Source organism: Cucurbita maxima, unplaced genomic scaffold (genome assembly GCF_002738345.1).
Source record: "Cucurbita maxima cultivar Rimu unplaced genomic scaffold, Cmax_1.0 Cma_Scf00018, whole genome shotgun sequence".
Classification (NCBI taxonomy): domain Eukaryota; kingdom Viridiplantae; phylum Streptophyta; class Magnoliopsida; order Cucurbitales; family Cucurbitaceae; genus Cucurbita; species Cucurbita maxima.
Window position 1 is genome coordinate 1,421,977 of NW_019272034.1, and position 27,934 is coordinate 1,449,910.

At 35.6% G+C, this 27,934-nt stretch overlaps 7 protein-coding genes and 1 long non-coding RNA gene across 12 annotated transcripts in view; 7 read left to right on the top strand and 1 right to left on the bottom strand.

Annotated features, from left to right (window-relative positions):
* The first annotated feature begins 1,158 nt into the window (after positions 1–1,158).
* LOC111492857 (myb-related protein P) lies at positions 1,159–2,963 on the top strand. 2 transcript variants are annotated; one of them, XM_023142342.1, is made up of 4 exons: positions 1,159–1,379; positions 1,559–1,688; positions 2,240–2,438; positions 2,469–2,963. In XM_023142342.1, the coding sequence occupies exons 1-4, from the start codon at positions 1,247–1,249 to the stop codon at positions 2,859–2,861; spliced, it is 855 nt and encodes a 284-aa protein (XP_022998110.1). In that variant the 5' UTR covers positions 1,159–1,246; the 3' UTR covers positions 2,862–2,963. The 2 variants fall into 2 exon arrangements, with proteins under 2 accessions (XP_022998110.1, XP_022998109.1); XM_023142341.1 differs by having other exon boundaries at positions 2,240–2,963.
* Positions 2,964–4,197: 1,234 nt separating this feature from the next.
* LOC111493213 lies at positions 4,198–4,815 on the top strand. Its single transcript, XM_023142860.1, has one exon. The coding sequence runs from the start codon at positions 4,198–4,200 to the stop codon at positions 4,813–4,815; it is 618 nt and encodes a 205-aa protein (XP_022998628.1).
* A 358-nt stretch (positions 4,816–5,173) lies between these two features.
* On the bottom strand, positions 5,174–5,476 carry LOC111493216. The gene has a single exon (XM_023142862.1). The coding sequence runs from the start codon at positions 5,474–5,476 to the stop codon at positions 5,174–5,176; it is 303 nt and encodes a 100-aa protein (XP_022998630.1).
* Positions 5,477–7,582: 2,106 nt separating this feature from the next.
* On the top strand, positions 7,583–8,200 carry LOC111492739. Its single transcript, XM_023142173.1, has one exon. It carries the CDS (start codon positions 7,672–7,674, stop codon positions 8,131–8,133), a length of 462 nt encoding a protein of 153 aa, XP_022997941.1. The 5' UTR covers positions 7,583–7,671; the 3' UTR covers positions 8,134–8,200.
* A 1,558-nt stretch (positions 8,201–9,758) lies between these two features.
* Positions 9,759–11,730, top strand: LOC111492738 (probable galacturonosyltransferase-like 7). Its single transcript, XM_023142172.1, has one exon. It carries the CDS (start codon positions 10,306–10,308, stop codon positions 11,407–11,409), a length of 1,104 nt encoding a protein of 367 aa, XP_022997940.1. The 5' UTR covers positions 9,759–10,305; the 3' UTR covers positions 11,410–11,730.
* A 217-nt stretch (positions 11,731–11,947) lies between these two features.
* On the top strand, positions 11,948–14,052 carry LOC111492740. Of its 2 annotated transcripts, XR_002719913.1 has the most exons (3): positions 11,948–12,360; positions 13,331–13,476; positions 13,647–14,052. It is a non-coding gene; the product is annotated as an uncharacterized LOC111492740 (long non-coding RNA). The 2 variants fall into 2 exon arrangements; XR_002719912.1 differs by having other exon boundaries at positions 11,951–13,476.
* Positions 14,053–19,208: 5,156 nt separating this feature from the next.
* On the top strand, positions 19,209–26,713 carry LOC111492736 (kinesin-like protein KIN-14I). Of its 3 annotated transcripts, none has more exons than XM_023142169.1 (19): positions 19,209–19,723; positions 19,952–20,118; positions 20,200–20,343; positions 20,426–20,647; positions 20,745–20,813; positions 21,558–21,623; positions 21,698–21,781; positions 21,871–22,002; positions 22,149–22,230; positions 22,311–22,406; positions 22,814–22,987; positions 23,065–23,171; positions 23,261–23,439; positions 24,230–24,391; positions 24,480–24,733; positions 24,819–24,982; positions 25,113–25,310; positions 25,811–26,316; positions 26,418–26,713. In XM_023142169.1, exons 1-19 carry the CDS (start codon positions 19,600–19,602, stop codon positions 26,566–26,568), a joined length of 3,081 nt encoding a protein of 1,026 aa, XP_022997937.1. In that variant the 5' UTR covers positions 19,209–19,599; the 3' UTR covers positions 26,569–26,713. The 3 variants fall into 3 exon arrangements, with proteins under 3 accessions (XP_022997937.1, XP_022997939.1, XP_022997938.1); XM_023142171.1 differs by having other exon boundaries at positions 26,421–26,713; XM_023142170.1 differs by having other exon boundaries at positions 20,748–20,813.
* A 291-nt stretch (positions 26,714–27,004) lies between these two features.
* LOC111493132 (fumarate hydratase 1, mitochondrial) overlaps positions 27,005–27,934 on the top strand; it is a 5,978-nt gene continuing 5,048 nt past the window's right edge. Inside the window, exons 1-3 of the mRNA XM_023142751.1 lie at positions 27,005–27,358; positions 27,492–27,609; positions 27,722–27,871. Coding sequence (XP_022998519.1) covers positions 27,219–27,358; positions 27,492–27,609; positions 27,722–27,871 — 408 coding nt within the window. The 5' untranslated portion in view covers positions 27,005–27,218. The remainder of the gene's footprint in view (positions 27,359–27,491; positions 27,610–27,721; positions 27,872–27,934) is intronic.

The following is a 27,934-nucleotide window of genomic DNA, read 5'->3' on the forward strand; positions in this document are numbered from 1 at the left end:
AAAAAAAAAAAAAAAAAAAAAAAAAAAAAAAAAAAAAAAAAAAAAAAAAAAATCATTGAAGACAAATGTTTTGTTGCATCCTACTAGAAGAACGAGGTTTGATTTGTTTTGGATAAAGTACAATGATTTTAGGGTCTATGATGATGATCCATTCCCTTTCCAACATTATTGGACATCACTCATTTGTCAACCTATTTGGGACCCTTCACCATCACCATTTATGTTCAATATCTCTATTTAACAACCCACCATTTTTACTATAAGCTTTTAATTTTCATTAATATTACGACACTTGTACATGTTATAATTTTTATCCTTTGTATTATTATTATTTCTTCGACTAATTCAACTTGAACCTCTGTTAATCACTAAATTTATTAAAATGTATATAATCGCCAATTTTATTAAAATTTACTTTGATCGGTATACAAATTAGTTAAAAAGAATAGTTTTAATATTATAAAGAATACTCGAGACTAATAATTGTTTTCCCCTCTCATTTTCACCTCTTTTCGTACACTTTTAGGACATCAAATCATGCAACGTTAATAGCAAACACCTATAAATCCGTCATCAATACTATAACTCTTAGGTTGTCTTTTTGTTCAATTTGTACGATATATTTTTACAATTTTAAAAATTAATTGGGTCCGTTTCTAAATTTTTGACTTTATGTATAATAGATCTCGAACGTATGTAAAATTAAAATCAATAACTTTTTGGGCATATTATAAAGTTTAAAACCAAATGAAATTTATAATTTATTTTTTTGAAAATAATAAATGGATTGGAAAGAGCTATTAAATGCAATGGGACTCTCTAGACATAGCTAGCTGAAGGAATTAAAAGCTCGCAAATGGAGATGGACGATGGCTAAACAAGTTACGTAGGAAAAAATTTGAAAAAATTAAAGATTTAAATAAATGCCAACGTGGAATAAGCCAAGCCCCATCACCCATCCCTCGACCGTCGATTTGCCACGAGTACGCGATTTTCCTCTCACTGTCGTGGCCTCATCTTCCTCCACACATCCATTTTTCCAACTTTAATTGCCACCTCCTCCTCCACGTCACCCTCTCTGTCACTCCATTCCTCTTTTCACAGAGACAGACTCAGAAAAGCGGTATTATAAAACCGAGCAACTCGTTCAAGTTAGATATTATATATTCAAAATCACACCACTTGAAACGATGCCGTTTTGAATCTGGGTGGGTGGCCGGCACCGGCGACGACGACGACGACGACAATGGGTAGACGGCCGTGCTGTGAGAAAGTTGGCCTGAAAAAAGGGAGGTGGACGGCGGAAGAAGATGACCGGTTGAAAAAGTACATTCTTGCTAATGGTGAAGGCTCTTGGAGATCCCTCCCCAAAAATGCAGGTGACTTCCCACCTACATTTTCCCGATAAAATAAATTATTCAACGAGATAGCTATCCTTTTCGTCATTTTTACTAATCTCTTTTTACCGGCCATTGAACGTACGTTGCATCCGTACATCTATCGGTTAAAAAAGATTAGCTATTTTTATAGGACCCGTTATAGTAATTTTTGTTTTTAGGGCTTCTCCGATGCGGGAAGAGTTGCCGACTTCGATGGATCAACTATTTAAGATGTGATTTGGTGCGGGGGAACATTACGACCGACGAAGAAAATCTTATTATTAAACTACATTCTACCTTAGGAAACAGGTAACTCAAATTAGTTTAACTCTTAATTTTAATTATTATAAAGTTTGATTTTTAATTTTTTAATATTTGAAATATATTTCAAAATGAAATTTATAATAGGTAATAAATTGAATGAAAAAATACATCCTTTTTAAGACATAAATTTAATGAGAAAATGAGTTGTTTTAAAGAATTGAAATAATTATTTTTAATAATCTGAAATATATTCTCCCAATGCAGTTCACGAGCTAAGAAGAGAAAAAAAAAATTAAAATAAAGTGAATAATAATATTAATCATTAATTATTATTATTATTTTTGGCTTTTTGTAGACTAAAGTCAAGCATGTCAGACAGGCTAGAATCACAACATGAAAGGAATATGAAAATAGAGGGATAAATTTTAATATAGGGAATAATTTATTTGGATTTTTCTTTATTTTTAATTTTCTATTATTTTGAGAAAATAATTTGGAGGGTTTTATTAATTTTAATAAAAAAATTCACTTTTTAATATGCGAAAAAAAAAAAAGGGAAATATTGTCGTTTTCTAATTTTGATTCAAAATTTTCAGGTGGTCTTTAATCGCTAGTCACCTACCAGGCAGAACAGACAACGAGATAAAAAATTACTGGAACTCTCACTTGAGTCGTCAAATTCATACGATCCGGCGCCGGAGCGGCAACGACGATGGGTCGGTAATTGTCGACGTGGCACGGCTGAGCCTTCCGCCGCGGCGGAAGGGCAGCCGTGGGCGGCGTAGCAAGGAAGCGGCGTTGGCGGTGGAGACAGAGACGGAAACAGAGACGGCGGCGAGAGAGAAAACTGTTTATGGGGCTGTGGATGATCCAGCGGAGGAAAGAGTTAGTTCCAACGACGGAATTATTAGCAAAACGACAGATGTTGGTGGGTCTGCGACGTTGAGTTTTGATAACGACGACATGTCGTTGGACTTGGATGCCTTTTTGGATTGGGACAATGATAACGACGACGACGACATTAAAGTCACCGCCGCTACCGGTGGCGCCGAGGTGGAGACCGGCGGTGAGTGTAGTTCGATTAGTTGTTCGTTCCGTCTGGACAGTCCTTGGAATTGGGAAAGCTTTGTCGATGGGGAGGAATGGGAGACCGGAGAGGATCTCCCCGCCGCCGCCGTGGTGGAATCCGACGCTGTGATTTCTTGGCTCTTATCTTAATCACCGCCGGCGGCGTGATCTTGATTTTGAATGTTTGTAAATTAATGTGTTGATTCTATGGGATATTGGGATCGTTAATTTTGTATATTTTCTTTTAGCTTTCTCTTTGGGACTCTGCAAATCCGTGTAAAGTTCTTTCTTTTTACTTTTTACCGCTGTTATGGTTTGTATTTCCATTGGTTTTGGAATATGTTTTTGTTTCTAAAGTAAAATTTATTTACTAAAATTTACTTTTTACCATAGCCTATTTACACTTTGTAAGCCAACACAACCCACCAATCTCGATCGTTCTCCCTGTCACATCGCCCACTATTAGATATTGTTGTATTATAACGTGTCTTATGTGGAGAGATTTCTACACCCTTATTTCGTTTTCATTCGTGTGAGATCATGGTCTTACTTCATTTTATTTTATACAACCAGGATCACTATCGACTAGAATCACACACGTTGAGAGTGTGCATACATGTGCCACCGTCCACATGAAAATTGGGTTGGTCTGATACTATTTCATGATTGACTTTTTTTTTTCCTTTTTTTTTTTTGTAATTTAAATTATTTTATATCACATTTGAAACGAGTTTCAAATTTATATTATTTAACTGAAACAAAATTGGTGTACGTGTACTAAAAAACAAAAAAAATGGATCAAACCTCTGGGTCCATGTCAGCTTTTTCAGCCATCTCATGTGGGGCCCAAACATGAAAACAATGGATCAAACGTCTGAAGCCCAACTGTGTACCAGACTGCCAACTCACATGCTACAGCTCAGACCAAAACTTAGGTTTAGGGTTTTTGTTATTTTTTTTTTTCTTTTCTTTTTATTTGGATTGAATTGAATTTTTTTTAAAAATAAAATATATTATGTTTGATTTGCCAATTGACATTTTTGTACTCGGGTTAGAAAACAACACTAGTGCATATTTTTCTCTTTGGATTTTCTATTTCGGGCTTTCCTCAGAGATATTGTCAGTACACCACAAGTGTCAAGTTTTGGTACACGTATTTTAAAACTTTAAGAAAGTCTGAAAGAGAACACTAAAAAATAACAATATCTACAAATGATGAGCTTGAACTTGGGCTTATACGGGTTACACCAACCCTACCCAGCTCTTAAAAAAATAGATTTTCCCTTCTAAAAAAATGGAAGTTATCCTAAAGTTTCTCCACCAAAATTAAGGACAACCATTCATTTATAGCAAATTCAAAATGGCCATAATATATATAAACCCTAAACCTCCCTTCTTCCCTTTCACTAATTTTCTCTTCCTCTCACCCTGCAAAGGGTAGAGGCAGCCAGCCACACAATCTATACATAAATAAAAAAGCCTTAATATGGCAGACAATCTCATTTCTCTAGAATCTTCCATTACCGACGACAACAACAAGAACAACAACCTGGTCGGTAACAATGGCAACAATGGCGTCGCCCCTCCTAAGAACACGACAACGAAGAAGAACAAGAGCCTCAACATTCTCAGGGTGGCTTTGATGCTCCTCCGCCGCCGCTCCAGCAAGCCCAATGCTGCTTCTGTTGAGGTTGCCTCTAAGGGCATGTGGAACCGCCTTGTTGCCTCCATCCGCCCTTTACATGTCCAAAGCAATCACTCACCTCAACATCCTCAACCCATTATTGTACCCTCCTTTCCCGACGCCACGTTACGTACCTCGCCCTCCATCGACTGCTTCGAGGATGTTAAGTCGTCGTCTGCTTCTTCTGTTGATGGCATGAGCAGGTACGCTTCCGCCATCAATCTCCAAGAGCTCGACCAAAACAATGAGGATGACAACGATAACGATAATGAAGCCGAGCCAAAAATGGATGAGGACGAGAATGCGGATGATATGATTGATGCAAAAGCCGAAATGTTCATAGCTCAATTCTATGAACAAATAAGGCGCTCCAACTCCGACGTTCGTTACCGAGAGATGATCAAGAGATCGATCGGCTAAAACGGACGGCGGGGCGATATGGGAAAATTCTACGATTTTGATGAATGATATTTTGTTTTTATGAGGGAAAAAGGGGAAATTAGTGAAAAGGCTTGTAATAATGTTTGATATCTATTTATTTGAATCTTTATTAATTTATTTATAAGTTGAAAAATAAAATTTATTACTATTTTCGTAGTTTTTATTATTTAACGAATTCAATGAATTATTAAATAATTGTATAATTATTGTTGCAATAAATATCTCAATTTTGATTCTGATAAATGTCGTAACAATTATGGAAAATAAATGGACCAAATAAAAATATGAAAATAGAGTCTAAATTAGGGAGGAAATCATGACCGTTGGTTGATTGAGATCAATATCCATGGACAATCCGGGAGCATTTAGTCTTAATCCACTGTAGGCCCTTCCGCAGCGAATCCTTCACCTTCCCTTCGACCGTATAAACTTTATACTTGGCGATCCTCTTCCTCCGTTTCCCCTCCGGGTCGCCGAACCGCCACGGTTTCGCCGCCGCTGATGCCGACCCAACTCGGTTCGCAGTTGTAGCCAGATTCGGCGAGCCGTAGATCTGACAGCTGCCGTCTCCTCCGTAGCGTTTGCCGCTGACAATCTCGACCCTTCGTCCGCCGCCGTGGGCCGATTGGAAATGGGCCATTGGAATGGGAGGAATTAATTTGGAGACGGCGGAGCGGAGAGGGGTAAAATCGGAAAAATAGAGAGAATATTGAAATGGTGGTGTGGTGTCTGGAGTCGAGAGTAGTGATACTGGGAGATGAGCTGGAAGCCTTACAACGTTTGGTTTTCCCGATCTCTGTGTCGTACGGAAATCTCTGTTTTATTTTTTTTTATTTATTATTATTTAATGGTTTTTCTGTTCATCGTTTTTGGAAATTGGTAAACGGAGAAGAAGGCGGGATCCGGCGAAGCAAGCGGAATAATCGGTTACATTACCCTTATTAAGATATTCTTCCACTCATTAACCTAATCCTTGTAAATTCTCCCTTCCCCACTTATCTATGGTTAAGTATCCATTCATTCGAGGTTGAACAATCTCTGCAATGGTATGATATTGTCCACTTTGAGCATAAGCTCTCGTGACTTTGCTTTGGGATTCCCCAAAAGACCTCATACCAATGGAGTTAGTATTCCTCGCTTATAAACCCATGACCATTCCTTAAATTAACGAATGTGGGACTTTCATCATCCAACACTTCCCCTTAATCGAGGCTTGACTCCTTTGGAGTCTTAGTCATTTTTTACTGCCTTCGTACCTTTAAGGAGACTTGACTCCTTTTTTCTTTTTGGAGTCCTTTGTTCGACATTCGAGGATTTTCCAGTATATTGGTACGGCTAAGTTTAGAGCATGACTCTGATATCATATTAGATGAACACGACTCTCCACAATGGTATGTAATAAGTTTAGAGCATGACTCTGACGGCAATATGTAATAAGTCAAAGTGGACAATATCATACCATTGTGGAGAGTCGTGTTCATCTAACAACCATTAGATAAGGAAAATAGTCATTTTCCACCACCGTTTGTGACTTTATTTCAAAAGCATACATATGAGACAAATGCTACGACCTCCAACAAATTCTATACGACAATGGAAAGCTTCGTCCCATTTAAGATACCCTTTCTTATTAAATGTTTACTTAACTTTAAACCTAGCATATAAAAGGCGTGTACCAAATAATTTATGACCGAATTCTTCATATTAAATAAAAAATAAAAAAAATTGTACTGCCATATTCGAGATAGGAACGAAATTAGCTTGTCGAGAACCATAAAGAACGAGAACAAATATTAAATTAAAGATAATTATTAGTTTGGGGTCTTACAATATTCTTCACCATAAACATTATGTTTATTTATTAAAATTAAAATCAATAAAATCATACTCAAATGGTCAACTATTCCAAACAAACAAGAAAACACGTAAGGGATTACATAATCAACCCCAATCAAATCAATCCAATCACAACCAACAATAATTTTTTTCCAATTATGATAGTATATCACTCTGTGTCTAACTCTGATATCACTATAGAGCCATCGTTAGTAGATATTTTCTGCTTTAACCCGTTACATATTGTCGTCAGTCTCTATTATAGAGAGATTTTCACGTTGTTACAAGGAAGGTCTTGATCCCACCTTCTACCGATGTGGGATGTCACAGTATTACCAACATACCCGAAGAACTAGACATGTGTAGTTTCATTGGATCCATTTGGAAATTTGATATTAGAATTTGAAGTATTAATGTGAATTAATGATGTAATTAAGAGAGTAACCCATGGCACGTGTCATGTCCATCCCCATTAATTTTAGATAGCAACTTCCGTGATACTTAGGTAGGAAATCCCTCCTTCCATTTAATAACCTCTCCTCCCCACAATACCTAATTAAATTCAACTATTTATATTATTAATATTCTATTTAATGCTATTTAATCTATCAAAATTACTTACCATTTTTTTTTTCTTCATATTATAAATTAAAAAATATAATTTTATTTTTCTAATCTTATTTTAAATTTATCAACATTTTCTAAAATTATGGAAAGAAATTAAATTAAAATTTATATGGAATTTTATTATTGAGTTTTGACTTTTTTAACCCATGTGCTAGATTCAAGAATTTTCATAATTTATTTATTTCATTTGGTTTTGAGGGTTTTGTTAATTAAAATTAAAATTAATTATTGGTTAATTAATGAAATAAAATAAAATGATTTTTTAATTTTTATTAATAATTCAACACCAAATATATTCAGCTTCGGATTCTCACCCACTGGTTCATCTTCCCCAAATTCACAATTCTAGAGAGAGAAAACGAAAGAGAGAGAATGGATGAAAATGGGGTTTCTGAGAAATGGTTCCAAGGGATAAGAGGCTACTGGAAGAAAAGAACCTACCAGAAACTTAACCGGTCGTCACGGCGGCGGAGGCGGCTGGCCCAGATCGGGTTCGGGTCGACCCAAAACACGCGGCGGCGGTTCTGGCGGATCAAGATCTCTCCAAAGCTCCGATTCCTTCGAAAATTTCCATCCCCGAAGAAACTCCTCATCCGCCTCCGTGATGCCTATGTCAATATGATGCTCGGATTAGCTAATTCCCGGGTTTTCTCTGGCGGCGGCGCCGCCGTTATGTGCGACGGCATGGCCGGTTTTGGCAAGCGGCCGGCGAAGGAATACGACGAGAAGATCATTCTGGAGATCTATAAATCCATGGTGGCAGCCCAGCGGCAGGTGGCCCACCTCCCCGCTACCATTGCCGGATCCGAATTGGAAACACCCGGGCCCAGGTGAAAAAATATGTTCAATTTTTCAGCATTATTTCAATTTTAGTCTTTGTTGTTTAATATAAATATTTTAATAATCTCATAATTAATTGAAGATAAATATATAATGCATGTTATTGAACAAATTAATTCAAATTTACACTATAAATTATGTTATTAAAATAATTTATTTACTTTTTGTTTTATCACAATTATTTTTGGAATTCAGCTGTTTTAAGCAAAGCGACGTCGTTTTAATCTTCTTTTAGGGTTTTTTTTTTTTTTTTTAAATATATTTATGTTTAATTTGGAATCATAGCCAAGAAAGCACGTGGGCTTTCTCTAGTCAACTCATTTCCATTGAGTCGGGTCAAAATTGTTGTAGAAACCAGATAAATTAAAAAAATAACTAAATTTATTAAATATTATTAAAACGTAAGAAAATTAGTGTTTCAGTCGATTTACATTAAAAACTAAACTCTTTCATGTTAAATTTATTAAAGGAATAAATCTTTCATCAGATCACTGAAACTCGCTTATAAATCTTTATGATTCTCTTCGATCTCGAGCAACATCTTTATCTCCTCCAACTTTCTATGTTGTTGAATACTTAACTATCGTCAATTCACTCGGTCTCTATCTACTTTATCATCGATGTTTCTAGCACGTGGACAAGGTAGGTACGTAGCGATCATGTCGTTGATGCATCGTTTGATCACTTTCGCCTGGTTTAGTTGGATCATGTGTACTTTTTAATTGGGCCAATTTGGGCTTTTGTAATTTGGGCCTAAGTCGATGTGGGCTTTTGGATCATGGTCCAATTGAATTGGACCTTAAATCTAAGCTTTTGATTGCCTTTTAGTTTAACCCATTGAATATCCAACTTAAAATTAAATTAAATTAAGTTTTCTCAATCACATTTTATTCATATTTAAACCATTTTTTAGGATTTTTATTATTAACACGTGAGAAAACGAAAAAAAAAAAAAGAAATAGTTTCTCAATAATTTTATAATTTGAAATAGTAAAAATGGTTGAAGTCAGTGAATTATATAGTTAAAACTCACTATGGTAAAATAAATAAACCAAAGGATAATAGTTGAGCTATGGTTGTAACCAATAACTAGATAAAATAATTTTAAATTCTAAAAGATAAACTTTAAATCTTTATAAATTAATTAATTTAAATCGTTATGTCAAGATCAATTCATTTACATCGACTTAATTAAAAGAATAATAAATTCCATCTCCGAGAAACATTCTTAATTGTTCATTATCACAAGTTCGATGTTTTTTTTCCGAGTCTATAAAATTTATTATCACTAGACTAACATCGTCAAAATAAATTTCAAAATCAGAAATAAAATATAATAGGAGAGATTTAATACGTCATTTTGATAATCAATTATTTAATAAAATATTTTTATTTATTCCCCAAAATTCAAAAATAAAATTAAGTTTTTGAAACTATTTTTTTTTTAAACTTTAAAAAATAAAAAAATAATAATTATTTTAATATTGTTTTAAATTTTGGCAATGGATAATGATATATCCAAAAGAGTGGATAATATTTTAAGGATGAAAGGGTAAAGTTGATGAATATTTTTATTAATTTAGTTAAATAATAATAAATAAATAAATAAATAAAAGTAATTGACCTTCTAACCCCCAAAATTTTAATAATTAATATTTAGGTCATTGTGGGGATCCGCGGAAAAAGAGGCCTCTTCACCGTACCACGTTGTGGGTCTGCTGCTTTGTCTTCTTCCATTGCTCTGCAACCAAGAGAGTAATAGAGGGAGAGAAGCTGAGGAGAGAGGGAATTGCATTGTAGACCGGCCGCCGGAAAATTCCTCTCTCCGGCGTTTGTTTTGAGGTCTGATTTCGGTTCAATGCTCTTGTCTACATCGTTTTAATCATTGTCTTCTTTTTTCTGCCTTTTTCGTTTCTCTGCTTGCTTTGTTCCCACGGCATACTTTGTTGCTTTGATACGCACTCGCACGGAGGAAAAAGATTGATTCGATCTCCTTCAGAGGTTATATTTGTTGTTGATTTTACATGTATTGTTTTAAAGAGAGCTCTAGAGAACGTTAAAGGAGCCCTAACGGTCATTCGAACGTGTTTTTTATTGTCGATTTTGGTAGATCGATTTGGTTTGAATTGGAAGGAGGAGGAGGAGGAGGGGATTTAAAGGGTGAATATGGTTTGGTTGGTGAAATTATCGAGGGTTTTCTCCGCCGCAATGGTGATGATTGTGCTTGCTCCGGCTTTGCAATCGTTTCCTCCGGCTGAAGCCATTCGATCCTCTCATCTTGATTTTTACCTTCGTTTACCTGTTCATACTGCTTCTTCCAGATCGTTGAACCGATTCTCCTTCCGAAAGGCATCTACATTCCGCAATGCCGGTCATTGCCGTGGCGGTGACCCTAAATTTTCTGGGAAATTTGGTGTGTGCGATCCGAATTTGGTTCATGTTGCCATTACGCTTGACGTGGAGTACCTTCGTGGTTCTGTTGCGGCCGTCAATTCGATTCTTCGAAACTCACTTTGTCCTGAGAGTGTTTTTTTCCATTTCCTCGTTTCGGATACCAATCTCGAGGATTTCGTTCGATCCACTTTCCCTCGGTTGAATTTCAAAGTGTACTATTTCGATCCGGAGATTGTCCGCGATCTGATCTCCACCTCGGTGAGGCAAGCTCTGGAGCAGCCGCTTAATTATGCTAGAAATTACTTGGCTGGGTTGCTCGAATCTTGTGTCAAGAAGGTAATTTACCTGGATTCTGATCTAATTGTGGTTGACGATATCCGAAAGCTATGGACGACGAGTTTGGGTGAGTGGACAATTGGAGCTCCTGTGTACTGCCATGCCAATTTCAGCAAGTATTTCACAGCGCGTTTCTGGTCCGACGACAGATATTCCGGCACATTTGATGGAAGAAAACCCTGTTACTTCAACACCGGCGTTATGGTCATAGATCTGGTTAAGTGGAGGGATGGTGGGTTCACGGAGAAAATTGAATGGTGGATGAAGCTTCAGAAGAGTAATCGCATCTATGAACTTGGGTCACTGCCGCCGTTCCTGTTGGTTTTCGCCGGAAACGTGGCGACCATCGAGCACCGGTGGAACCAGCATGGTTTAGGAGGTGATAACATCAGAGGCAGCTGCCGTGACCTCCACCCTGGTCCGACGAGCCTCTTGCATTGGTCCGGCAGTGGGAAGCCATGGTTGAGGCTGGACTCCAAACAACCATGCCCACTGGATTCTCTATGGTCACCATACGACTTGTACGGATACTCCCAGTAAAGAAAACTTAGGGGATATATGAGGTCGCCGGTAAATTTCCAGCAGGAATGTTTTGACGCTTATCTTGATAAAATTTTCAATTGTAGTCCTATTTTTCTTTGGTTTTTTGTCTCTCTCCAGTCACTTTGTGCTTCTTCTTCTAACTCCATCTTCCAGGCGATGTGTATCCTATTTTACGATTTTTCCTGGCTCTGAAAAATAAATGGGAAAAAACGGGCCATTCGATTTGTTTGTACAGATTTTGCATTCTTTTATGAATGGAAACTTGATGGTGGTTTTCCGTGTATTGATATTAACAATCAATCAATTCTGTTTCTTGCTTTTTTCTTGGCTCTTGCTAGTTTGGTATGATTGTTTATCAAAGTGTAGCCATCCAATCCTTCACATGGTGATCTCGCCTGAAGTGATCAAGTTGTGGTTTATAGACATGGAATTTCCTTGGCTGACCCAACACAGATTATTCGCTGCAGCACTCTGGCTCCATCTACACAACAAACTTGGCTCTTGGGATTGCCCTCTCATAAGGTACGGTTAACATTTCATATATGTCTCTTACTTTGACTCATTTCAAGAATTGTGTACATTGATCCACCAGCACATAACTCTATAGGCACACACCACTATTCTCAAGGGATTTTCTGTTAAAATTGGAACCGAGTTGTCAGACTTAAGCAAAGTTGGAACATTTTTTTAGCCTCAACGTCTGGGTTTTCTTTCTAAGATCAGAAAGTGTGGTCTACGTTTTGAGAATTGGAAGAAGGGTATCAGGAAAATATGGGAGCATGAGGGTTTGGGCTTTATGCTAGTGTGTATAAATTATTAGAAACTTATCCTGAATTGCCACAAGTGGCCAAAAGGGATCGATTGACTGTTTCTAAAATATCCCAATTTGTGCCAGTTGGAGGTCGAAATTGTAGTATTGGAAGAATCTTAAAGGTGTTTTGGTAAGAGGTAAAGTCCATGGTTTCTTTTGAGTTAAAGAAAAGCGGATTCGGTGGTATGTTCAGGTGACTTGTTAACTACTCATTGATCCATTGTCATTTTCTTATGGCCTTACCCAAACGGGTGGGGTCATACCTCCATATGCTTTTCTTTAGTCCCTCCCTTTTCTCATTATCATTTTTTCTAGAAGATATCATCATGTTACGAAGATTTGATCATGTTAAGAGTTCTAACTATTGAGCTATCTTCAAGTTGGTTTCTTCCTCTGCATTTAGATGCTATATATTTATTTCTTTTATGCAAAATGGTAGCCCAAAAGTAGGCGGATTGATTAAGGGGAAGCAACAGATTTATCCATCCGTTTCACTATTAATACTCTTTTGTCGCTTAGAAAGGAAAAAGTTGAGGGATCCCCATGTGTCTCATTGTTCACTGTGTGGGGACAAGTTCTGATGTGGCTGACTAGATTGGATGAACTTTACCTATAGCTCATGTGAAGTTTATCAAATTAATTGTATCAAATTTGGTTCTTTATGTTAAGTATCCAATTAATTGTAACTGAATTTTCCCATGACATTACATGTCAGTTGGCTGAAATTGTAGCAGGTGAATGTCCACTTGGTTCTATATCAACTTTTTAAATTACAGTTTAATAGGTAACTAACCTCGTGCTCTATTTATTTTTACATTTTTTTATGTAGATGGTTAGAAAATCTAGAAATTTCTTTCTTTGCTGTTAAGTTGAGTGAAGTCAGAAACCCACACGTGGCAGGGGCCTCCATGATTGGACTGATCTTTATTCTGAAAATAATTTACTTATTTTAGTCCTTTGTGCTTTGTCTTTGGATTAAGGATGAGGCAAACATCTATCCCTTTCTTCCCTTTAAGTCTCATTGCTCGTGCCGTCATGCCAGACTGGTTCTTGTGATTATTTTAAAAACAGATATTCCTTAATGTTGCTTTCTTTTTCCTGAAATAGAAGTAAAACAAGAAGATCTGCACAATCACAGCCTTTGGGAGAAATCTAAATCTTGAAATGAACGGCTACTAGTTTGGGGAATAGAAGAAAATCGATGGGGTTGGGATGTATGATGAACGCCACATGCACGTAGTTTTCAAAAAAGAGTAAGCTTTGGATCCCTTACAGCTTGAAACAGCCATGGAATTGATCTTGAAATGAGGGGACCAAAAATTCTTCTGCTGCTCTGGATTTTTAAATAGTTTTTATGCATTTGCTTGAGCTTTAGATTTCTCGCTGAATATTGTATCGCTCTCTCTCTCTCTCTCTCTTTCAGGTGCGAACTAAACGAGGAAGCAAAGCACGCACATCTGATTCTGACCTAATTGTTGCTCATAAAGGAATCTTTCTGTGATGTCCCACATTGGTTGGGGGAGGAGGAGAACGAAACACCCTTTAATAAGGGGTGTGGAAATCTTTCTCTAGCAGATGCCTTTTAAAGCGTTGAGGAGAAGTCCAAAAGGGAAAGCCCAAACAAGACAATATCTGCAAACGGTGGGTATGGGCCGTTACACTTTCAAACAAACTTGTGAAGGATATGAAGGTAATAGCTGTATATGTGTGTTCATAGAAATCTTTTGTTTTATGATTTTTTTTTTTTAGTTTTTAAATAAACATTGTGGTTTTTAAAACAAGATTGTTATTTGTGTCACTATTTGAAACAATGGTTTTATTGGTTGGTGCAATTTATCTTTCATGTCTTTTAATATCTGATTATCTGATCTGAGTATCACAATCCATCAAATTTAGCAGTTGATCATATAATCCTTATTTGATGGATTGTGTTGGATTAGCTTCATTATTGTATTGGTTAATTGATTCGTGGTACTATGGCTTTCAATAGTTACTCTCGTAAAGTCAATTTAAACCTAGCTAAATAGATAAAGACATTTATTACCTTGAAAGGGTGTATTGAGACTTATGGAATGAGATAGAGATGGAACTTTGTAGTAGGAAAATCTAGCATTGTGACGGATGAATTATGCCAATTATAGGCAACTATCATAAATGCATTAATTAATTAAAGCTGCTACAAAGTAATTGTAGTGGTTTGAAATATATTGGGACCATGATTTTTGGATTGAATAGATTTTTCATCCCTACAACTATTTTGGATCTAACTACACACATTTATAAAGTTGTCCCAAATGGGTTTCAGTATGGTTGGGAGTTCCTTTACAAAATAGTCCTTACTAAATTCTAGTTGTTCAATGTTCGAGTTGCAAACACCCTCGTTGTACCTCGAGAAAATGTTCTCAACCGACCTCGTTGCCCACCAGAGCGCTTCGTGAAGCTTGCCTGTTAGGTTGTGCATGGTGACTCAAAACACGTCGTGATTGGTGACATTGTAGAAATATCATTGGTAGCCTTGACATAATTTATAAGTTAAGTTTAGAGAAATTTTGTTGTTGGAAGAAAATATTTATAAAATTGGCCATTTAAATGTACTTTGTAAAATTATCATTGAAGTATAAATTGAGACATGTAGTAATGATGGATCGTTAACGATTCTAAGTCAAGTGATTTCTACTTCAATGGAGATAAAAATTCATTTCGAAATTCCTTCGTAACTCTTGGAACTTCTTCGTAGTGGCTCCGTTCCATGCCTCATTTCATAGAGAATCTCAAAGTGACTCTATTTCATCATATTCTATCCATATCCCAATTCCATTCATTTAATATCTCTATAGTGTCATTGAGATAAGAGATGCGTTTCTAGTCTATCTGTTTCTATTTCTATATATATGGAAAGTGAAAAAATTATCATATATATATAATAATAATCCAGAAATTGCAATAGAAAAGAAAAGGGAGATTTGTGATGATTTTAAAATCTTTTATGCTAGGTAATCTAGTATCTTTATGCATGAAGATAATCAATTCGGTTGTTGTGGGCGGAGTCTATTATAGATTTCTGACCACATTCTTCATAGGGCCCTCTTATCTCTTCCTTCTTCGAGCTTGGGTTATGGAAGAAGGAACCGAGAGAAAAGTATCAGCAACAATAGGTTTTATTACGGGACAACTCATGATGTTCGTATCGATCTAGGGAAATCTCATGTACATAGCAAGCACACGCTTTAACCCCATGGCAACACTTGTTGTTTGAAGAAAATAGGTTAACGGTCTTAAGAAACCCCATATACTTAGCAGACACACGCCTTAACCAAGAAAATAGGTTAGCTGCCACGTATTCTCTTAAATCAATTACTTACTTTGGATAACCGTCATTGAACTTTAGCAGGCACACACCATAACCACTCGGCCAAAGCAACACTTTTTGTCATAAAATAAATATTTTCATATTAAAGTTATAAATTATTCAAATTTTGGCGTGATTGTATTGTGGATTGGATCTTGGGCTCAATTTATGGACTTATTATATTTGGGCTCATTCAGATTTTGGTCATTTATTATTAAAAAATTGCCATAAATTTATATATACAAATAAGTTACCAAATAATTCTCCATACAATAATTAATGCCCACAAAATGACAACTCATTTCACAAATTAAAAGAGAATAAAAATTTGTACTTTTTCATCCTTTGATGTTGGAAGAATCAACAAGATTTTGTATTTTTATTTTTATTTTTATTATTTTTTTAAAAAAAGGCACATTGGTGAGGGAATCTATACCAATTTTCTTTTTCTTTTTCTTTTTTTTTTATTGGAATATTTTCCACCTTTACATCCTTCAATGGCTTGTATTTGGGTTTTGCATAACTTTTAATTGGATGAAAAAAATAAAATTTCATTTTAGTCCTTATATTTAGCGTATTTCAATTAAGGGTGAAAATTTAAACCGGTTATTATCAATTTTTAGACTAATTATATCGTAAGTTCGAGTTTAATATTGCCAAATTTGCAAAAAGATCCTCTCTCTTTCACAAAATTCCTAAGAGCATATATATATATATATATATATATTTTTTAATTTCCTTTATTTTACCAATAACTTAAATATTTTTCTTCAATTGTTTTTTTTTTAAATTTCTCCTTTATTGTTGTTGCTCGCTAAAACTTAGGTGGATTACTTTTAACCATATGTATTTTAACTTTGTTCATGTCCTATAATTGTAATTATATATTTTATATGTTTTTTTGTTTGTTATATTTAATATATTTAAATTAATTATTTTTATTGTTTCTTTAATTTCATTATATATCCTTATACTTTTTAACCCATTTTCAAGAAATGTCCGACATTCTTTAGTTTCATGACCAGTTGAACTATGTTAATATGTCACAATTTTCACTCGAACTATATTAATATGTTACAATTTTCGCTCGTTGTTTTTTATTGATTTTTTTTTAATAATTATGGATTGATTTGTGTTTGTTTGTAAAATTTTAATATATTTTATATAAGATTGTATCCAAATAATTATAAATTGTTGATAAATAAAACTTAAAAAAAAATTAACAACCCAACCCAGACCCAACCCAAAAATAGAGGGTTGAGTTGGGTCAGGTTGTAAAAAGTTTCGGGTTGGGTTGGGTTTGGGTTGGGTCAAAAAAATCGTTCAACCCAACCCAACCCGGACCATGTACACCTCTAATCTTGATTATGCCTCATCTTGGCTTCAATGTACATCTTTTTGGTGTGTTAGATGGTGCACCGTCTTCCTCAGTCGCATCATGACACTCCTTTCTTAGTATGGTTGTGATAGTTTGAAATTCTATTAAATAAATAATTTAAATTTATGTTTAATAGATCTATTAATTTTAAAAAATACATATAAAATATGTTAAACGACCTTCGGACACAATTGATATTTATTATAAAATTTTTAAAATTTAGAGACTTATGGAACAAAATAATAATAATAATAATAACGAAAACTTATACTTTAATTATATACACACTATAATAAGTGAAAAATAATACATTCATATCAATTAAGGTATGGTTTTAAAATTACTAAATGAATTATACTACAATTATTTTACAACAACTCTTTAGGTATTATTTTACTTTAAAGTTTGCATTATAATATTTAATACCATAAGTTAAAAAACTACATGAGTTTAATTATAATATTGAGTTTTCAAAAATATTAAAAACATTTATCAACAAATTATATAATTGGCTCCACAGTATTATACCATAAGTTATTACATTTTATATCATATAAAAATTTAACTTCAAATAATGAATTGAAATTTAATTAAAACATTTAAAATATGAAAGATGGATTAATGAAATTATACATACGTAAACTATACTACAATTATTTTTCAATAATGTTAAACTTTTAAATTCATAATAAATTCAAAATTGATTGAAGTTTGTGTTACAGATAAAATAAAATTTCAATAATATTAAAACTTTAATTAAAAAATACAGTTGTCACACCCTTTAATTGCATTTAAATTTTTTACAATATTTTTTTTAATTATTTTTTTAGTTTTTAAATTATAAAAGTCGTGGAAAGAATATTTAATGAAATATAAAATTAAAAATATAAGGACAATAAGATTTGGATAAACACAGTCAATAATAATTTGATTTCAATACATCATGTCATATCAATCAACAAATGGACGCTCAATTTTAAATTGATTAATTTCTATAGTTTTTATTTATTATTTATTTATTTTTCAAACTTTAAAATTTAAAATGAAGTTTTGAATAAAGTTTTTATTAATAAATATCTTTAAAAATTATTAAATATTAAATTAAATTTAGTTTATATATTTTAATGAATAAACTAAGATGACACGGTCACAAGGATATAATGACTAAAAAATATTTAAGAAAAATGAAAGTTATTATCTATATCAACAAGATGCATCATTCTTTTTAGTCGCTCAAAGTAGCAATTTTGAATAAATATAAAAAAAAATATCATTTTTCATCCTACCGACGAATGTATACAGCTTAATATACTCATATGAAATCTCGTCACTATGTAATCATGTCTAATTACAATTATTTTTTATCTGTAATTACAGTTATTTCACAAAAATATCAGCATATTTATATTTAATTAAAAGTCAAATTATTATATATGGTAACATTTTAATAGGCAAGGAATAAGTAGAAAAATTATTACTACTATCATCATTAACAATGACTTAAATCAGTTTAAACAATTTTGTTTAAACGTTGATATTTAACCTATTAAATTCTAAATTTCCTCGACATTAAATCCCCAATTTATGAAATATCATCAAAAAAATTTATTCGATATATCAATAATTTAATTAAAATTATAACCAAACTTTAACTTTACATTTAAGTATATACCATACACAAAGACTTCCCATTAATTTGGCTTAATGTCACAATCAAAAAGGTAAAAATTGTGAAGTAATGGAATTAATTCTTAATGAAGTAAGTGATTAAAAGAAAATTAAGATAATATATTTTGATATTTAGTAGTTTAATTAGGCTTTCCCGTTGAAGTCGGCTCATTAATATAACAATTAGTTTAACCTAAAGAAGGAAATATAATTATGTGTTACACGGTAACACAGGATTAAGGTTATGATGTATTAAATATAATTAAATTATAAATTTAGTCCTTGATTAAATTTTTAAATATTAGTCTATAATTTTGATATAAAATTAAAAATTTATAATTTTATTAGAGAAAATTCAAATTCATATGGATAAATGGATTGATTTTTAAAACTTTTAAAATATATCAAAATTCTATTAAATATAAAATTTTAAATTGAATTTAAAAATTAAAAACGACAAATCAATTAATTGCAAGGAAATAATCCTACGTGGCAAAATCACAGCATTATTCACGTGACACGTGGTGCGGCAATAAAATCAGCATGGACGTCTCAATTTTAAATTCCCATCTAGTTCCAAAAACAAAGATTAAAAGAATGGCCGGCCCGCGCGTTAAAGAGCCGTTAGGTGGAGGCTTTGCACTAGGCTCGGATACAGCTTCGGAAAGCAGAAAAGCAGTACAGAGTATCAAAGGCATAAGAATTACAGATAGAGAGAGAGAGGGGAAAAGCAAAAGCAAAAAAGCGTGAGGCAATGAAGAACTGATAGCAAAGAAATGCCAACAAACTCCATTACCCATCAACCCAATTTTCCATTACCGCCACCACCACCACCAACAACTTCAACAGAAGATCGCCACTCTGCTCGTTTTTTCTTGCAGATCTTTGATTCCAGAAGAAGCCCAAATTCTGATGCAGTTTGTTGAAATTGGGTATTGAATTTGATACTCTTTTCGGGGAGTTTTGTTTCTGTGTAAAAAAATGGAAAGAACACTGTCGTTTTCAGTGGCGTCTGTCGTGGAAGATGTTCTTCAACAACATGGAAATCGTCTTGGTGATGGAGGAGGAGGCTTCGATTTGGAATCTCGAAGAGCAGAGGAAGCTGGTAACTCTTATTTTTTCTAATCTTCTTTTTCCCAAATCTTTGGAATCTGATGAATCGGTTCGGAAATCGATTTTCAAAGAGAAAGATGTTTGAATATACATTCTACCAACAAGAACAATTTGAGTATCTTTATTACTATATTTAGAAACGGATGATAAGAATTTGCGATCCTCTGTTTTTTTTTTTTTTTTTTTTTCTGATACTTATTGAAATTGGTTTTGATATTAGCATCTAGAAGAAATGAAGCTTCCGGGTGGCTGAGAAAGATGATCGGAGTTGTTGCAGCTAAAGATTTGCCGGCTGAACCATCAGAGGAAGAGTTTAGGCTTGGATTAAGAAGTGGGATTATTCTCTGCAATGTACTGAATAAGGTTCAACCAGGAGCTGTGCCTAAGGTGAGCCAAATCCAAATTTGGGTTGTTTTAATGTTTTTCGGCCAAATTCACATCTGTGTTCTTTCCAAAAACAATTGTTAGGTGGTTGAAAGTCCTTGCGATTCTGCCCTCATCCCTGATGGAGCTGCACTCTCAGCATTTCAGTATTTTGAGAATGTGAGGAATTTCCTTGTTGCTATACAGGAGATGGGAGTTCCTACGTTTGAGGCATCTGATCTAGAGCAAGTATGTTTGAAGAGAGGAAGAAAAAGAGTCATTGAGTTCTTGAAAAGGGTCCTTTGATGATAAGTTTTGGTTGTTTTTTCAGGGAGGGACATCTGCTAGAGTTGTCAATACTGTTCTTGCACTTAAATCTTATGGCGAGTGGAAACGTGGTGGGGGCTATGGAGTTTGGAAATTCGGCGGGAATGTTAAACCTGCTACTATCTCCGCTACTAAGTCCTTTGTGAGGAAGAATTCAGAGCCATTCACGAATTCCTTGTCAAGAACTTCCTCTTTGAATGACAAATCTTTCAATCCTTCCAATGTGGTTTGTTTCAATCTTAAGTTGTTTGTTTGTCTCGTGTTTATTTTGTTTAAGCTTCTTTTAACTCTAGTGTTTCTTTCTTGTCAATTGTTCATTGTAGCAGTCTAGTTCTCGCTCCTCACTCATTCGTGCACTTTTGACGGATAAACGACCTGAAGAAATCCCTACGGTAATGACCGAAAATGTTCGGGTTTCTTGACTACTTTTTGTTCTGGTAGCTTTCTTCGTAGAATCAGTTGGTACGGTTAGGAATCCCGACTCTCCACAATAGTTTGATGTTGTCCACTTTAAGCATAAGCTCTCATGGTTTTGCTTTTGGTTTCCCCAAAATGTCTCATACCTAAGGAGATAGTATTCTTTACTTATAAACCCATGATCAATCCCTTAATTAGCCGATGTGAGACTCTCCACCAACAATCCTCCCTTTGAACAAAGTATACCATAGAGCCTATGCTGAGGCTTATCGAGCCCTTGAACAGTCTCCCCTTAATCGAGGCTCAACTCCTTCTTTAGAGCCCTCGAACAAAGTACGCCCTTTGTTCGATCTTGAGTCACTTTTGACTACACTTCGAGGCTTACAAAGTTAAGGATATGGTTCTGATACCATGTTAGGAATCATGATTCTCCACGATGGTTTGATATTGTCCACTGTGAGCATAAACTGTCATGGTTTTGCTTTGGGCTTTTCCAAAAGGTCTCAAACCATTGGAGTTAGTATTCCTTACTTATAAACTCATGATCAATCCCTTAATTAACCGATGTGAGACTTCCCACCAACAATCCTCCACGATGCTTGGTCTTAGAACATAACTAGATGCTTGGTCTTAGAACATAACTAGCTTAATGTTCTATTTTGTGTTACATGAACGTGTCCACAACTTTTTCTAAACTATATTGCTCTATCTTTTTATAGTTGGTTGAATCATTGCTCAGCAAGCTTGTGGATGAAGTTGAGAACCGCTTTTCCAGCCTTGAACTGGTATGTAGATTCAAAAATCTTGTTTCATTTATGGCTTCACAGTTTGTTTATTTCTCTACTGTTCTACACTACAGACAAAAGCAAGCCCAAAAGATGTCGTTGCTGCTCCATCACAGAGCAACAAGTCGCTCTTCAAATCAGCTTTTGGTGCTAAAAGGGTGTGGAGTCTATCCTTTTTGTTGTACTCACATAGCCTACAAATAGAGTATTGCTGAATCTTATGAATCACTATTCACTCTTTATATAGGCAGAGGAACTTAACTCTAAAGCGATGGAAAAGAATGAACTTATCCATGGAAGCAGTATATTTGAGGAGCAGTCAAAGAGCCTGCTCTTGAAGCAGCAAATGATTTTCGATCGGCAACAAAAGGACGTTCAGGTACATAGTAACATTTTTTTTTTAACTTCAAGAACACCTAGGAGCGGAAATTCAAGTTTCTGACCTTTTGATCGAGTTTGTATACTTCAACTGTGTTTTTAGTTATCGTTCACCATGTTCATACTAATTTTAAATTATTGTTTTAGGATCTAAAACATAAACTACACGCTGCAAAAGTTGGAATGCAGTTCATGCAAGTAAAATTTAGTGAAGAGTTCCACAACCTCGGTAGGATTATTGGACAAATTTCATGGGGGAGTAGATAGCTTTTTATCTCACTTCTAATTTTGAGCTTTTTCTTTATGTAGGTATGCATGTATATAGTCTTGCTCATGCTGCTTCTGGATATCATAAAGTTCTCATGGAAAACCGTAAGCTATACAATCAAGTGCAGGATCTCAAGGGTAATTTACATCACTGGTCATATAAGCTAAAACTTTCAATTTTCTGTGCATTTTATTATAACAGCTCAAGCCCCATCGCTAACAAATGTTGTCCTCTTTGACTTTTCCATTTTGGACTTTCCCTCAAGGTTTTAAAACACGTATGCTAAGAAAAGGCTTCCACACTCTTATAAAGAATGTTTTGTTTCCCTCTCCAACCAATGTGGGATCTCACAATCCACCAAAGAATGCTTCAGGGCCCAGAGTCCTCGCGGGCTCTCATTCCCCTCTCCAATCGATGTGGAAACCTTTCCCTAGCAGACGCATATTAAAATCTTGAGGAGAAAATCTAGAAGAAAAAGTCTAAAGAGGACAATATCGGCTAACCGCAGCCGGACTAAAAATATTTTGGTCTTTGTGATGACCAGGTAGCATAAGAGTTTACTGCAGAGTTAGGCCCTTTTTGTCTGGTCAATCAAATTATGTAAGTGTTGTGGATCACATAGAAGATGGAAATATTACCGTTAACGCTCCCTCGAAGCACGGGAAGGGACAGAGATCCTTCAGCTTCAACAAAGTATTTGGTCCATCTGCTACACAAGGTTGATGAAACTTCAATTTTTGAAGGGTCATGATTCTGTAACACATATTTTAACAATGTGCTCTCTTTCTATTACAGTGGGCGTGTTCGCCGATATGCAGCCACTCATTCGATCTGTTCTTGATGGATACAAAGTTTGCATTTTTGCATATGGGCAAACAGGATCAGGGAAAACTTTTACTATGGTATGTATTAAGGACTTTAAATTTACATCTAAAAAGCAAGAGCGTGTGAAATTCAGATATGTGCTGATTTCTTTCATTGACATGCTTAGACTGGGCCAAAAGAGCTAACAGAGAAGAGTCAAGGAGTAAATTATAGAGCATTGGGAGATTTGTTCCTTATAGCAGATCAAAGAAAGGAGACCTATCGTTATGATGTTTCTGTTCAGATGATTGAGATTTATAACGAGCAAGTCCGGGATCTTCTTGTCACTGATGGAACTAATAAAAGATATCCTTCACAATTAATCTTGTTTGTTCTTGAGTTGATTATATTTGCATCCTATTGCACTCTGTTCATAAAAACCAAGTAGTTGATGAATTTGGCAATTGCAAGTCATACTGTAACAGCTAGTAGATATTGTCCTCTTTGATCTTTCCATTCCGGACTTCCTCTCGAGGTTTTGAAACGCGTCTTTTGTAACAGCCTAAGCCCACAGCTAGTAGATATTGTCCTCTTTGGGTTTTCTCTTCCAGACTTCTCTTCAAAGTTTTAAAATGCGTCTTTTGTAATAGTCCAAGCCTACCGCTAGTGAATATTGTCCTCTTTGGGCTTTCCCTTCCGGGCTTCTCCTCAAAGTTTTGAAGCACGTCTTTTGTAAAAACCAAACCCCACCACAAGCAAATATTGTCTTCTTTGGGGTTTCCTTTTCTGGCTTCCACTCAAGATTTTAAAATGCGTCTGCTAGAGAGAGGTTTCCACACCCTTATAAAGAGTGTCTCGTTCCCCTCTCCAACCGACGTGAGATCTCACAATCCACCCCCTTCAGGGCTCAGCGTCCTCGCTGACACTCGTTTCCTTTACCAATCCATCTCCCGCAACCTCGTGTCTCAAGCTCAAAGAAGACAATATCTACTAGCAGTAAGCTGAGTTGTTATACACTCATGCACATAAGTAACACTTAGTTGTATGCACTATCAGCTTAAAGTTGAACTTGCCTTGTTTATAGTTCCAGAGTCTATACAAATTCAACAATACTTTTATGGTGCTTCTATCAAATGCTTTCCTTAACTATTTTTACATTAGAAATCCGCAATAGTTCTCAAAATGGACTTAGTGTACCAGATGCTAGTCTTGTAAGCGTATCATCAACTTCAGATGTCATTAACCTTATGAACCTTGGCCAAAGGAACCGTGCCGTAGGGGCGACAGCGCTAAACGACCGTAGTAGCCGTTCCCATAGGTAAGTAATCCATATATCTTGTTGCATTGAGAATGTCTATGGCCTCACCCCAGGCACCAAGCTAACTTCCATTCGAATCATTTTGTAGTTGCTTGACTGTTCACGTACAAGGAAAAGATTTGACGTCTGGAGCCATTCTCCGTGGCTGTATGCATCTTGTAGACTTGGCAGGAAGTGAAAGAGTTGACAAGTCTGAGGTGACAGGAGATAGACTGAAAGAGGCACAGTATATCAATAAATCTCTGTCTGCTCTAGGTGATGTGATTGCTTCTCTTGCACAGAAGAATCCTCATGTCCCTTACAGAAATAGCAAACTGACACAACTTCTTCAAGATTCACTTGGTAAGATGAAAGTCTACATAGGATATATATCTGTCTATCCCTCTTAGGTTGACTAAGAATTTGAAACTTTTTTGTACCTGTTTAGGTGGGCAAGCCAAGACATTGATGTTTGTTCATATAAGCCCGGAACCTGATGCTATTGGAGAGACGTTAAGCACACTTAAATTTGCAGAGCGAGTCGCCACGGTCGAACTCGGTGCTGCTCGAGTCAACAAGGATACTTCAGATGTTAAAGAGCTCAAAGAACAGGTTTTGATTTGGCATTTGGTCTCATCTAATATTTAAGCATGTTTTTGCAAGCTTTTTCTATTCGTGTTTATCAAGACATTGATGTTTGTTCATCTAATATTTAAGCTCAAAGAACTTAACTGCATTTCAGATTGCAAGTTTAAAGGCAACACTTGCAAGGAAAGAGGGGACACCACAACAAATCCAGCTCCATGTTTCTGGGAACTCAGAGAAGTTCAAAGCAAAAGCTAGTGAGTTATCACCTCGCCAGCCTAGAAGTCAGGATGTCGATGTGTTGGTCGAAAATGCTATCTGTCGTCGGCCTATGGACGATGTAGGCAACATCGAGGTATTTCTTCCCTATCAAATGAGGCATTTGTTCAAAATAGTCAACATAGCTCTTGTGATCATTCTTTGCTTAGATGAAATGCAGGAAAACACTATGTTCTGTGCCAATGAGCCACTTATTGGCCAAAACCTTTCTATAAAAATATAGTTTAGTGAAAAATTTCGTAAGTGTTTCTCGGATGTGTTAGGAATCACGAACGTCCACAATGGTATGATATGTCCACTATGAGCATAAACTCTTGTGGGTTTGTTGATTTCCCCAAAAGACTTCATACCAACAGAGACGTGGTTGCCTCAAATAACCTCCCCTTAACTGAGTCACGACTTTTTCACTGGAGCCCTCAAATAAAGTATACCCTTTGTTAATTAACCAACGTGGGACTCCCTCCCAATACCATCGGTCATTTGTGAATCCTGATCTTGATAGATGATTTCTGCCTTTATATTTGATTTGCATTACTCTAACTTGAAAATGTACCTACCTTAATGTCAATGGTCCAGTTTCACTATAACTCTGCATTAAGACAGAAGAGGCAGAGCTTTGACATGGCTGAGTTGTTGGCTAACTCACCACCATGGCCGCCGGTTAGTAGCCCTTGCCTGAACTACGGCGAGGATGATAAAGACACGGCCTCAGGTGAGTGGGTTGACAAAGTAATAGACGTGAACCGAGTTGAGAATCCATTGGAGGAGGAGGGGTGCTGGGAAGCAGAAAATGGTCACTTAAATGAAATATTCTACCAGAAATACCTTCAAGACTCCTCCAAACTGTACACAGAACAAGGATACAGCATGCTCACAGGAAGAGCTAACAGATTCAACATGATTGGGAATGATGATATAGACGATGCAGGAACAAGCGACTCATCTGAGCCAGATTTGCTCTGGCAATTCAACCACTCCAAACTTGCTGCAAGCATAGGCAACGGAATCGAATCGAAAACGAAGAAGCCGAATGGTGGTGGAAAGCAGCAGCAGCAGCCCCTAAAGAGCCCAGAATTGTTAAGGTAGCCATACTGTTCTATAGCTATTAGCTATGGTTCTTCTTCTTGTCTTCATATTATGGCTTGTTTTAATGAAATTCTTGAATGTTTTTGATGATTTGCAGCAGCAAGAAGTTGAGTTCTTCAATGAGCCCTTCTCGTTCACCTTCACAGAAGATGATATCATCAAATGGGGTTGCCCTTCCACTCCACAGAAATGGGAAACGACAGCCTGCTTCTGCTGATAAACGCAGAACTGGAAATAGAAAACAGTAAAAAAAAAAAAAAGTTTAAAATCATTTTTTTTTATTCTTTAACAACGTGTGAGGGAGTGTTGATTTCCATTTTTTTTATCCCTTTTGTTTGTTGTAATTAATTACTGTAACAGTGAAAAAAAAGCAATAATTACAGTTGCTTTTTTGATTTCCTTCTTTCTATGGATCTAGATAAGCATAAAGAATTGTAGAAAAACAAAAATTTGATATATATTTTACCATTAATTTTAAAGGAAAATAATTTATTTCAAAAATACTATTAACTTTCAAAATAATTTTAAAATTAAATAATACTAATATATAAAATTTATGAATTTTTTTTTATTAATTTAGGAAAAAAAAAGAAAAAGTCTGATTTGGCGATTTGGTGGGCCTTTATTGGGCCGAAGGAAGAAAATTCCGATCTCAGGTGGGCGCGCAGCCATGAAAGCCAGTTCCGTTTTCACTTGCCAAACATTTCGGTATTCTTTTACGACACCTCGAAAGCTGTGACGTCACCTGCCATTTCTTCCGGCGCCTTATCTCCGTCCATTCCTCCCATCGAGGATTCCATCTTCTTCATAATCATTGTTACAGAGTTTCCTCTTGTACTCGCAACATCGCTCTCTCATTGTTCTTCCCCTAACTAATATTGGCTTTTAGCTCAGAAGAATGGCGGCCCTGTATGTTCTGTCCCGGCGATCTTCGTCTTCGCAACTCTTTGGAATGGCGCGTTACGCTACTAGATCATACTCCACGTCTTTTCGCGAGGAAAGAGATACGTTTGGACCGATCAACGTTCCCTCCGATAGGTTCGTTTCTCTCGTTCATTTTATTTTTGGATTTACTTTACTAGTAATTGCTTTGTGTGTTCGATTTTTCCTGAGGAAATTATGGTAATGGTAGGGGAATGAGTTTTTATGAAATATGTTGTTTGCCTTCTAGATTATGGGGAGCTCAAACGCAGAGATCGTTGCAGAACTTCGAAATTGGAGGAGACCGTGAGCGAATGCCTGATCCTATAATTCGTGCCTTTGGCGTCCTTAAAAAGTGTGCTGCTAAGGTCTATTCATTTCAAAAATTTGGCGGAATGTGATGTTTAGTTCTTTGTGCTACAGCTTGTGTTTTGCAACTGAGGCAAAGTCGGACTGTTCATCGTGAGTCTATTTTTGTAGGTAAACATGGAATACGGTCTTGATCCAACCATTGGGAAAGCTATTATGCAAGCAGCCCAAGAAGTAGCGGAGGGAAAGTTGAATGATCACTTTCCACTAGTTGTATGGCAAACTGGAAGTGGCACTCAGAGTAATATGAACGCGAATGAGGTTAGGCTAGTCTTTTTTTTTTTTTTTTTTTTTTTTTTTTTTTTTTTTTTTTTTTTTTTTTTT